This window comes from Uranotaenia lowii, chromosome 3 (assembly GCF_029784155.1).
Source record: "Uranotaenia lowii strain MFRU-FL chromosome 3, ASM2978415v1, whole genome shotgun sequence".
NCBI lineage: Eukaryota > Metazoa > Arthropoda > Insecta > Diptera > Culicidae > Uranotaenia > Uranotaenia lowii.
Window position 1 is genome coordinate 141,569,805 of NC_073693.1, and position 13,011 is coordinate 141,582,815.

The 13,011-nt window shown below is 39.8% G+C and overlaps 1 protein-coding gene across 2 annotated transcripts in view; it reads right to left on the reverse strand.

The window, feature by feature from the left end:
- Positions 1–833: 833 nt before the first annotated feature.
- LOC129756626 (mucin-2-like) overlaps positions 834–13,011 on the reverse strand; it is an 80,251-nt gene continuing 68,073 nt past the window's right edge. For both annotated transcript variants that reach the window (XM_055753536.1, XM_055753537.1), the window contains exons 5-13: positions 12,878–12,940; positions 12,529–12,813; positions 12,102–12,461; positions 11,708–12,037; positions 10,775–11,647; positions 2,472–2,780; positions 2,117–2,410; positions 1,758–2,039; positions 834–1,690 (exon numbers count right to left, since the gene is read on the reverse strand). In XM_055753536.1, the coding sequence (XP_055609511.1) occupies positions 1,436–1,690; positions 1,758–2,039; positions 2,117–2,410; positions 2,472–2,780; positions 10,775–11,647; positions 11,708–12,037; positions 12,102–12,461; positions 12,529–12,813; positions 12,878–12,940 (3,051 nt within the window). In that variant the 3' untranslated portion in view covers positions 834–1,435. The remainder of the gene's footprint in view (positions 1,691–1,757; positions 2,040–2,116; positions 2,411–2,471; positions 2,781–10,774; positions 11,648–11,707; positions 12,038–12,101; positions 12,462–12,528; positions 12,814–12,877; positions 12,941–13,011) is intronic.

Below are 13,011 nucleotides of genomic sequence, written 5' to 3' on the forward strand. Positions count from 1 at the left end.
TAAAAAGGTAGAAACTGATAATAAACATACGTCAGAGCGACATCACAATTGTATTCGTATCGTACTCGTATCGTATTCGTATCGTATTCGTATCGTATTCGTATCGTATTCGTATCGTATTCGTATCGTATTCGTATCGTATTCGTATCGTATTCGTATCGTATTCGTATCGTATTCGTATCGTATTCGTATCGTATTCGTATCGTATTCGTATCGTATTCGTATCGTATTCGTATCGTATTCGTATCGTATTCGTATCGTATTCGTATCGTATTCGTATCGTATTCGTATCGTATTCGTATCGTATTCGTATCGTATTCGTATCGTATTCGTATCGTATTCGTATCGTATTCGTATCGTATTCGTATCGTATTCGTATCGTATTCGTATCGTATTCGTATCGTATTCGTATCGTATTCGTATCGTATTCGTATCGTATTCGTATCGTATTCGTATCGTATTCGTATCGTATTCGTATCGTATTCGTATCGTATTCGTATCGTATTCGTATCGTATTCGTATCGTATTCGTATCGTATTCGTATCGTATTCGTATCGTATTCGTATCGTATTCGTATCGTATTCGTATCGTATTCGTATCGTATTCGTATCGTATTCGTATCGTATTCGTATCGTATTCGTATCGTATTCGTATCGTATTCGTATCGTATTCGTATCGTATTCGTATCGTATTCGTATCGTATTCGTATCGTATTCGTATCGTATTCGTATCGTATTCGTATCGTATTCGTATCGTATTCGTATCGTATTCGTATCGTATTTTCAGCTTTATGTTTGGAAAAGGAGTTTCACTTTAATAAACTAATGTTCGAGTATTCTTACACACATTTTTTTATTTACATAATTCCACTACTTTAGTGTACACATCCATACCAATCGACTTTAATAAACATTATTTGCTAACGACAGTAATCTTCACTTGATTTCGCTCATCATCACAATAGACATCACACTTACACAAATCACAAGTCGATACGTGTTGGAATGAAATTGAGTGGCAGTTTAACTTAGATGAGTATTTTAACCATTTCACGTTGAATCTGAGTTTTTCCTTCTGTTTTCCAATTGTTTTTGACAACGACAACAACAACTGGAGCTCCTACTGTAACGACTGTTTGATCTACTTTCTTACTTTATACTGACCGATGAATATCAACCTGTCCCGAGGTTTTGTTCTTGCTACCGTAACCTATTTAATTACTTTTGAAATAAGTTCGTTTTTTCTATACCTAAAAGAATTTGTTAGTAAAATTGTTTTTTAATGTATGAAAAATCTCTGAATGAACTTTGGTTGGGAAAACAAGAATTTAGATAAAAACTCCTAATGGTATTTGAAAGCGTAGTTTCGTAAGTCCAAAGATGTTGAAACCTAGCCATAACTATTTACAGTTAAACTGATCGACCACTCTGATCTTTTAGTAGTTGAACGGAATAGCTGGTTTCGGGTAGGAGTAGCCGGTACTTTGTTCCGGTGGCAGATACTCTGGAGCGGCAGTGGTTGGCAGGGTAAATGGACGCGGAGGTTTCGGATAATCGTAACCGCAGCTTCCATCTGGATTCTGTTGCGAAGCTGGACACTTGCTTTGAGTAGTTGTGGAGAAAGTCGGCCTAGTTGGACGAGGCGTCGTTGTGGTTGTTGTTCTCGGAGTGGTCGTTGTAGTTGTGGTACGCTGGAAACGATAGAGATCAAAATCAGTTAGTTTATAGACCAGGCTTAAAAAAATTTAGAGATCTCACTCTGGTGGTGGTAGTTGTTGGCCTCGTGGTGGTCGTTGTTCTTCTAGTGGTTGTGGTTGTCGATGGTGGAAGATATTCTTGGGGTGGAGTCGTCCTTCGGGTTGTTGTTGTGGTCGTCACCCGTTGCGGAATGGTGAAACTGTTGTCCGGCCTTTGATAGGAGTAGCCACAGGTTCCGTCCGGATTTCGTTCAGCTGGCGAGCAACCCGTCGTCGGAGGAACCGTTCGCTGAGTTGTGAAGCGAGTTGTTGTTGTGGTGGGTCGAGTTGTTGTAGTTGTGCGCTTAAAAATGAGAAATCGAAGTTAATTTATCATTGAACATCTTAGACTCACTTCTACGAATTTTATAGTGTTCTCACCCTGGTTGTAGTTGTGGGTCTCGTGGTTGTTGTGGTAGGTCTCGTAGTTGTGGTCGTTCTTCTGGTGGTCGTTGTCGAAGGTGGAAGATATTCCTGGGGTGGAGTTGTTCTTCGTGTTGTGGTTGTTGTTACACGCTGAGGAATTGTGAAGCTGGTATCTGGTTTGGGGTACGAGTACCCACAAGAGCCATCCGGATTCCGTTGAGACGGCGAGCAACCGGTTGTTGGTGGAACCGTGCGTTGGGTTGTGTAGCGTGTTGTAGTTGTCGTCGGCCGAGTCGTTGTTGTTGTACGCTACAAGTAAAATATGTCATTATGAGTTCAAAAGCTCTCAAAAACGAATGAATAATTATACCCTAGTGGTAGTAGTGGTAGGTCGAGTAGTCGTCCTTGTTGTGGTTGAAGGTGGCAGATATTCTTGGGGTGGAGTAGTTCTTCTGGTTGTGGCAGTCGTAGGACGCGTTGTTGAAGGGGTGGTATAGCGTGTTGTTGTGGTGGTTACTCTTTGTGGTAGGGTGAAGCTGTTTTCTGGTTTCTCGTAGAAATATCCACACGTTCCATCAGGATTCTGCTGCGAAGGTGGACACCTTGTGGTCGTTGGAGCCGTCCGCTGAGTAGTGTAGCGAGTAGTTGTTGTAGTCGGTCGTGTCGTTGTAGTCGTAGGCTGTTTACAAAAAATAACGAAAAGGGTTTCAGTATAATCAGTGTCATAGTGATTGATTTGTTTCGAACGTGAGTTTTTTTCAGGACAAATATTTTACCCGAAAGTGCACGTCGATTAAAGTTTAAAAATTGTCTAAAATTCTCATCAAAAGAATGCTATGTGTGTAACATGAAAATGTGCACCTGAAAGACGCAGTAAAAATACGAATACGTGAAACGAACAAACAATTTGTTCCAGATCGCAGTTTTTGTTGCTTCACGGTCATGTCATTTACTCCGATTGTTCTGGAACAAACAGATCAATTTGAACCACCATAAGCTCTTGAAAGCCCCTGTAGAAGCATCACCATGCTGTTGGCTTTAACGGCAATTATGCGCGCCAATAAACATAGGATATCATCTGTACCGAAAATAATCCTACCCGGGGTCGAGCCAAAGTTGGTCCTTGGTATGATCTCTTTTCCCACCCAGTCATCCGAGAGTAAGGAACTTCGTGTAAGCAGCCCTTGTGACCTGTATCAGAGACCTAAAGTGAGCAAGTCAAAGGCCTCAGTAGCCATTATTGTCATAGTGTTAACTTTGTTATACAATAAGTAAATTCATAGAAGTATACAAGCATAAATAAAGTCTACTTAAAAGCCTTTGTTAAAGTTTGACTGAGTGTAACTTATTGTAAGAGAAAAATTTGATGCATTAGGGATCAGGCATTATCTAATACCAATATAACTCCTTTATTTCTCAACCGATTTTAATTTTGTTAAAGTTTTGAGAGTTTTTAAATTTTTATAACAATATATCAATAGAGTGTGTTGTAAAACTAAAAAACCTTCTAAATTTCGTTACGTCATATAGGGTGTCACATTATGTCTAAGAGTATCAGCAGCGGTCATGTGTCAAAGCTATAATAACACTTCCTTCTGACACTTCGACGGCGCACCGCAAGGTTTCAAACTAGGTGTTATCATGCTCCTGGTTGTTAAAAAAAGCGAGCCGGAATTCAAATTTGGGTACCCACCATCTCCTGATTTGACAGGTGCTAAAGTGTCTAGGGAAAATTGAAAAAAGAAAATAGCAACAAACAACAACACCTATCGGTGAGTCACCAGTGGCAAAAATGGAAACAATTTTAGCACTTAGGGGAGATGAGGGCATAACGAGCACGCAGGGCATAATGAGCACTCCTTTTTTCTACATAAGTACGTATTTTCTTAAACAAATTTCAAGTGACGAAAATATTATAATTTTTGAGCACCACCAAATAAGCTTTTATGACCTTTAAATCATTTTGATCTGAAATGTACGCACTGCATCATGATCTACACATTGTTTCTCAATTTTCAACATCATAAAATTTTTGATTTTTCACTTCAATCAATTTTAAAACGCTTTTTTACTTTAATTTGTTCACTAGAGGCGAACAGAGCACTTTCAATGGAGGCATAATGAGCATTTTCTGCCGGGGAATCTAGCAGAGAATTCAACTCGATGAAGTCCACTGAATAATAGAGCTACAGCTTGGCTTGTTTCGTCTGTCGATTTGGCCTATTGGTAAGGTGTCGGAGAGGTAATCAGTAGACTCGAGTTCGATTCCTGTTCGAGGGGATTTTTTTTGCACATACCATTCAAGATTGATTTTTTTTATTGTTACATTATACGCCTAATAGCATCAAAGCATCATCCGTCAAACAAAAAAACCAGAAACATAATGTATGAGCATGTGTTCATTCTTTGAATTCTACAAACAGACCTAGATTATTTTGTTATTGCTTTGTTTGATGAATCTACGCCTCACCGTTTAGTACAATCATGATCATGAATGATAAATGAAAAAAAAATACCTCGACCGGGAATCGAACTCGAGCCTACTGATTACCTCTCCGACATCTTACCAATAGGCCAAATCGTCAGACGATACAAGTCAAGCTGTAGCTTTATTACTCAGTTGACGTCAACGAGTCGAATTTGCTGCTAGAATTCCCGGCAGAAAACGCTCATTATGCCTTCATTAATGGTGCTCATACTGCCTCGGGGGGTTTCTCATTATGCCTCTACAGTGACTGGTTTTCAGCTTTCGGCAAAAATTTTTAAAATGCATTTTTAAACGTTTTTATCTACTTTTTTAAGTTTCATCCAATTAGGCAATAGACTATTTGAGTGTCTGAACACGAAACAATGATATAATTCACATATTACAGCTGTTCTCTATGGTTAAATAAGCGTTTTCCTTAAGGTGGCCATTTTGCCCCCATCTCCTCTACCGGTGCGCAAATGAGCAGCTAAAGCTAAAATAAGACATAGAAAGTGTCCCTGCTTTACACCTGGGATAGCACTTACCGCTGCCGATGCTCTAAGCACGATTTTGATACAACCCTGCTCATTCCGGATGACTCTTAAACAGCTGATTTCTGCTGGGTGTTGTTGATTACAATTAAACTTAAAATTCTGTGTATCGTGAACCAAAGTGCCAGCATCCTCGTCTTCAACGCCAACGTTCATGAGATCGAATCCCGGTCATGACATAACCTGGCACACATAGTATGAGTGAAATGCTAGCCGGATATACCTTGAAATTGTACGCCTCAATGATGCCGCACATGGATGTGGATGGATCTCTTCAAGGACACTTAGATTGCACTTGGAGATCCTACCTAGATATGTGTGTGTGCTCGTAGTGCTACTGGTAAACAACTGCAACTTCAACCAATAGTGCAGGGGTGTCAAGTAGCATAGTAATGTCACAATAGATCAACTTAATGGTCGCAGTGGACTCTCTCCCCAACAGGAAAGAAGGGATCAGATTTACGTAATATCAAAACAAAGAATATGATAAAAACACGAGTTTGATTATGTTTTTGTAAAAACTAAAACAGCCAGAAACAAACCGTGGGGTAAAATGCCAAAACCAGTACTATACGGAGTTCATTAATTAACACATAAATTTTTAAGCAACATGTTCATCATATTTATGTTAACTAACCATACTTTGTAATAAATAATTTATTTTTGCCATACATACCGAAAAATCACTTATCAAAATAAACTTTATACTTTATATTTTATTTTATTTTGTAAAGCGGCCCACCACACTCCCCCACACTAAGAGGCTCGTTTGAGCCCCCTGGTAATGGACTCTTTCTGTTTTCAGCATGCCTGGCAGCAAAAACCAATTATCAACAATAACTTAACGCGAGCAAAATTTACTCATGCTGAGAACTTAAAAAAATATTTACATTATGCGGGGAAATGGTACGACACGATACTAAATTTAGACATGAATCTCAGTGGAAAAAGATTTGTATTTAAGAGATTCATTTTATTGAACAAAAACAACAAAAATTAAACTAAAATCTATTAAACTAATGCTTTACAAAAGGAAAATTAAAAAAAAATGTTTTTCTACTAAATTAAAGTCAACAGATTAAAAAAATAAAAAATTAAATAAAAAAATTAAAATAAAATTATTGACTAATACGCAAAAAAAAACTGGCAAGATGATTTGGTTATTGACTAAAGTAATCCTTTGAGGTGACGAATGAGTTGGGTTTTGAAAGAGCTACGGTTGTTAGTGCTTTTAAAGACCTCTGGAAAACTGTTGTAAGATAATGGTCCAATGTAGGAGATTCTGCGTTGACCGAAAGATGTTGAACAGCAACTTTGAAGCAAATGATTTGACTGACGAGTAATTCGAGAGCCAGTACCTGAGCTAAACAATAAATTACGGTTATTATCTGTGGAGTTTAAATAATCGAACACGTACATTAATGTTTGCAAGCTGCATAGTTTAGTTAGCTAAAGGCAAGACATTATGAGATGTACTTGAATAAAGTACATGACACGGTACAAAATTCCTGACTCTCCAAAGAATGCCACTCAAGGGCGATGTTTTTTTGATTATGTTGTTTATATGAAGACTCCAGGAAAGTGTTTCATCCAGTGTCAACCCCAAGTATTTAAAGTTATCAACTTTTTCAATAGCAGAATTTGTGAAAAAAAAGGTGATTACTGCTGGTGATAACTCTTCTGGGCGAGCGAAAGATCTGTCGTAACCGATGGATTTTATTGCTTCCAAATACAGCTAGATACACGCGACTGAAATGCGAACATCACAAATTGCCGAATGGCTTTCTTTCACTTTCGACTTCCAATCGCCATTTTGAACAAAATGATCACATTTTTCCTGTAACGAGAACGCGACAAACTGTCTTTCCTAACAACTCTTTATCAACTGACAAATCATCGCTGATCAATTAAGCAGCTTTTTTTCATTCGCTCGGAAGATGATTCTCTTTTTCAAAAACCATTACTCTTCTCTCACATTGTCTGTAGAACAATCTCTTACTTCTGAGCTCAAAGCTCTCTCACCGTTGGCAAATCTTAGCTGTTAGAATGATTCATATTTAATATCAAGCACATTTTTATACCCGTTTTATTTTATCGTTTCCTGATTTCATACCTATTTCATACCTGTTATTACCTTATCATTATTCTCTACAAGATCATGTACTTGGTTTTCGATAAGTTTAGAGTTAGAAGGTTACTATTGAAGTATTTGTAAAGATTTTCTAAATCTTTTTCCATTTGTTTAAATATTATCTTTGGGTAACTTTCAGGATAAAACAAAGCAGTATCAGTGATGTATAGTAAGAATAACAATGGCCCAATATTACTGCCTTGTGGTACACCCACATCAAGAGGTTCCAAAGAGCTTTCTGTTTGTCGATAGAAATTAATTGTTTCCGACCTGTAAGGTAGCTTTTAATGATGGTATTAGCAACACCTCTTATACCATACCGATCAAGTTTTTGAGGAGGATTTCGTGATCTAAAGTATCGAAGGCTTTTTTCAAATCTAGAAACAATCCTCCAACGATTTTTTTTAAACTTTATACCCTTATTGGTAAAACGCTTTCAGGTAGGCAACGAAATTCAATTTCTCGATTTGTGGGAACTGGGAAGTTTGTAAGATTCAACAAAAGATTTATAGTCTTACGAAAGTATACGCGAGTGGATATACGTTAAGCGGTAGTTTCATCAAATTGTGCATGCTGGTTTACCATAAAACCTAATATATTACCCATGAAAAATAGCAAGTTTGACGCTGATTCCATTAATCCTTCTTTTCTAAGATCCAAAGTCGTTTTTGTGAACTTGTCATCTAATCAATGATGAATAAGCTTGTCACAATAAAAATGAAGAAAAACATCATTCGAAGCTATGGGTTAGTGTTTTTTTCAGAAAAAATGGCATGAGCCATCTTACCCCGCTGCTGGTGCGTTTTGTTCAGTTTTCCCCTACCTATCGGAAGAATGCAAGAGAGTGCAAGATAGCCTTTAAAACTCTTATAGCCTTTAAAACGTTGCCAGAGACAATAGGGGAAATCTGTACTAGACGCACCAGCGGGGTAAGATGGCCCATAAATAAAAATAATACGAACCTATGGCTTCTAATGATGTTTTTCTTCATATTTATTGTGGCAAACAAGGTTTTTCATATTTTTTTACATTAAAAGTTAATTTAAACGAATTTAGTTCTTAAAAACAGAGGGATTAATGAAATCAACATGAAACTTGTTATTTTTCATGGGTAAATATAAGCTTTTATGGCAAACCAGCCGGCGCAATCTGATGAAACTACAGCTTATCGTTTTTCCAATCGTATGCACTTTCGGGAGACTATAGATATTTTGTTGTATTTTACTAACTTCTCACAAATTTTAACTATAATCAATAATATCAAAATTGGTGCAGAATGCCCACAAGATCACGTGTTTTCCGTTCAAGTTTTGAATGGTGTTAACTTTTGAGAAAACCCGAATATCAAAACAAAATGCCATTCTTTTTATTTGCTGACTCCCAAATTACGATAACAATGCATAATTCAAACAAATTTCGCCTTTGTTCGAGTTAAAAAGGTACACAATTCGACTCGAAAAAGATAACCGCCGCCATGTTTGCTGCGATATCAGTAAAAAAATTAATTAAATTTCGTTGCCCACCCGAAGGCGTTTTAACTATAAGAATATCGAAAAGGGTGTTTAAAAGCGAAATTTTCGATAAGTGAAGCAATAAAAAACATTTTTTTGCTAAAATATGGTTGGTTTACAAAAATACGATGAACATGTAATTAAACATTTGATGTTTCAATTAATACATTTCGTATAATCATTGTTCTTTTCTCACCACCCTTTCCATATGGTGCGTTCTGTCCATTTGTGTTGGCGTTCTAATTCGCGGTTTGTTACATGGCAGTTTAAGTTTTTTTACAAAAATGTAATCTAAATCGTGTTGTTATCATTTTTTTTTCATTGGGATAATACGTAAATCTGATCCCTGAATCATCGTGAACTTTCAATTTGGTTCTTAGATGATTCCAGTATTCTCATTGGTAAATATAACTCAATTCCGATCTTCGCCATCTGGATGCATTGCTGGTTGCAGACATGACGATGATTTTCCCACTTGAAGCCCGCGCGGAAGAAAAATGATTTCAAAATTTACAATCATGGCGGACGCTATCATATCAGATTTAAACTGACTTTAGGCGACATTTTATACGATCTTTTCACTATTCAGTTGGAATTGCGGTTCACAACACTATTGTAAACGACTTAAGTTATCATTTCTGATACGATTTCATGTTTTCTGGGTATTGTACAATCCCCAACATTTCGGTGGACAAATTTGCTAAAATTGAAGGAGAAAGCATTGGAGCGGTCTGACATTCGATTCTGAAGTTTGCAGAGGAAATAAACTTCGTGGAGAAAAAAATCTGGGCGGAAACCGGGTCTGGTGGACAAAACTTTAGACCGGAAAGTCATGCTTGCTTACGCCAGTAAGAAAACTACTTCAGTTCAAGATGTGGCCAATTCGTGGATCCTCTATCAGCACTATTCATCTTGTCAAGGTAATATTTTGTCTAAAGACGTGAAATAAGCTTTTCTGCCAAACTAAGACCTTGTGAGTTATATGATAAACTGCTGTGTGGAAAAGCGGTGTGTGTTATCATCGACGAAAAACTAATTGCAAGTTTGACTACAAAGCGCTTCCGGGTGATCAGCATTACACTGTTAGGGATGGTCAAAGTATTGACGAGACGGAGACATCCGTTTTACCGCAAAATTCGATAAAAAGGCAGTTAACTTCTCAAAAGACACGATAGCTTGGTACAAATTTAACAAAGTCTAGATCTTACCGTAGATGAATCCACCAAATCGCCCCAAGCAAGGCCTCATGAAACTTTTATAGCCCTTACCAAATCGTATTTCAGAGAACATGTGAAGCCTGCAAATTCGACATTGATAAAGTCGGCAGATCATCAGCGGCGGTGGAGAAGATCTTCCGCAAACTGAAACGCGAAGCAGGAAGGATTGGGTTAATGAATATTACGACCAAGACGCAGTGTATGCTAGTCCAGTAATATCAAGGTCACGATCGACGGCAACAAGGAGATAGTCGAAGACTTTGTCTACCTCGGCTCACTGGTGACCGCAGACAATGATCAGCGGAAGCCGTGCCTAATATTTATGGACTCCACAATCAACTGCGGTCGAAAAGACTTAGCCCTGCTCAAAGTGTAACCTGTACACAATGCTCATTAGAACGTTTGTTCTCTACGGAGACGAGACATGGATATTACTCGAGGAGGACCTTCGAACACTCGCAGTATTCGAATGACGAGTGTTAAGAACCATCTTTGGCGACGTGCTGGGGAACGGAGCGTGGAGGCTAAGGATGAACCACGAGCTCGCGCGACTTTACGGCAAACCCAGTATCCAGAAGATTGACGAAGACCGACCGAATACGCTGGGCACGACATGCTGCGAGAATGCCGGACGACTGTTCCGCAAACAGGTATTCGCTGACAATCCGGTAGGAACGAGACGAGCAGGGGCGCAATGAGCGAACTGGTTAGACCAAGTGGAGCGTGATCCGGAGTATGTGGGATGCCCGAGAAATTGGAGAACGGAGCACCATGTGAATAAATAAAATAAACATACCCTTGTAGTGGTGGTCGTCCTTCTAGTAGTAGTGGTTGTTGTTGGCCTCGTTGTGGTTCTGGTCGTTGTAGATGGTGGCAAATATTCCTGAGGAGGCGTCGTTCTGCGGGTTGTTGTAGTGGGTGGAGGAGTTGGATAGAAATATCCGCAAGATCCATCCGGGTTTTGTTGCGATGGGGGACACTTGGTTGTTTGGATTATCCGTTGAGTTGTAGTCGGGGAACGAGTTGTAGTAGTTGTTACTCGTTGCGGGATCGTGAAGCTTTGCTGAGGCTTTTCATAAACGTATCCACAGCTTCCGTCCGGGTTCTGGGCCGATGGAGGGCACTTGCTAGTTGTTGGGATGATTCTTTGGGTTGTTGTAGTACGACGAGTAGTGGTTGTTGGCCGAGTTGTAGTTGTTGGACGAGTTGTTGTCGTCGTTACCCTTTGAGGTACCGTGAAGCTTTGCTCAGGCTTCACGTACGAGTATCCGCAACTTCCGTCCGAGTTCTGTTGCGATAGCGGACACTTGGTAGTCTGGATAATTCTCCGGGTTGTAGTCGTTGGGCGAGCTGTAGTTGTAGTCGTTAACCTTTGAGGTATCGTGAAACTTTGCTGAGGTTTTTCGTAAAAGTAACCGCAAGACCCATCCGGATTCTGCTGAGATGGTGGACACTTGGTTGTTGGAATAATCCGTTGGGTTGTAGTTGTTGGACGAGTTGTCGTCGTTACTCGTTGTGGTACCGTGAAGCTTTGCTCAGGTTTTACATAAGAGTATCCGCAACTTCCGTCAGAGTTTTGCTGCGCTGCTGGACACCGAATTGTGGGAACTGTTCGCTGAGTGGTGTAACGTGTGGTAGTTGTTGTCGGTCGAGTTGTTGTAGTGGTGCGCTGTAAGGAAACACAATTTAGTACTCTAAACTCGAAAACTCTACTGCGACGAAAACTTACCCTAGTAGTCGTGGTGGTTGTTGTCGGCCGAGTTGTTCTAGCTGTCGTCGATGGCGGCAGATATTCTTGGGGTGGAGTAGTTCTCCTGGTTGTGGTAGTCGTAGGACGCGTTGTTGAAGGGGTGGTATAGCGTGTTGTTGTGGTGGTTACTCTTTGCGGTAGGGTGAAGCTGTTTTCTGGTTTTTCGTAGAAATATCCACACGTTCCATCAGGATTCTGCTGCGAAGGTGGACACCTTGTGGTCGTTGGAGCCGTTCGTTGAGTCGTGTAACGCGTAGTTGTAGTCGTTGGACGTGTTGTGGTGGTAGTTCGACGCGTTGTTGTTGTAGGCTGAAGTAAGTGAAACAAGTAGGTAATGGAGTGCGAAGAAAAAAGTAAAGCGTTATCCACTTACCCTGGTAGTGGTTGTAGTTCGTCTAGTAGTTGTGGTAGTTGACGGTGGAAGATACTCCTGAGGTGGTGTCGTTCTGCGGGTTGTAGTTGTGGGTGGAGGAGTAGGATAGAAATAGCCGCAAGAACCATCTGGATTTTGCTGGGAGGGTGGACACTTGGTTGTTTGAATTATCCTTCGAGTTGTTGTCGTTGGACGAGTGGTTGTCGTTGTGACCCGCTGCGGGATCGTAAAGCTTTGCTGGGGTTTTTCATAAACGTATCCACAGCTACCGTCCGGGTTTTGCGCTGATGGGGGACACTTGGTAGTAGTTGGAACGTATCTTTGAGTTGTTGTGGTTCGACGAGTTGTGGTTGTTGTTGGCTGAAATCAGTTGGTAAAATGTTGTTCAATGATCCAAGGAGAAAAGAAAAGAAACAAAGAAACTAACTCTTGTAGTAGTTGTTGTTGTTGGCCTTGTTGTCGTTCTTGTAGTAGTAGATGGAGGCAAATATTCCTGTGGAGGAGTTGTTCGACGGGTTGTTGTAGTTGTAGGCCTAGTTGTTGTTGTAGTTGGACGAGTCGTTGTTTGACGTTGTGGTACGGTGAAAGATTGTTCCGGCTTCTGGTAATTGTATCCACATGAACCGTCGGGGTTCTGCAGCCCGATGGGACATCTTGTCGTCGTTGGAGGGCGGGTAGTGGTAGTGGTGTAACGTGTCGTTGTTGTAGTCGGCTGCAAAGCAAAAATGATTATTGGTATTAAAAATGGTATGTGGGTTTTTTAAATTTAATATTACTCTCGTTGTAGTAGTTGTTCGTCTTGTGGTGGTGGTTGTAGGCCTAGTAGTAGTTGTTGTTCGCTGATGAAAAAATCATTAAAACAAGAAACTGTCAAATTTCACTTTCAGATTCAGAAACAACCAATCACTTA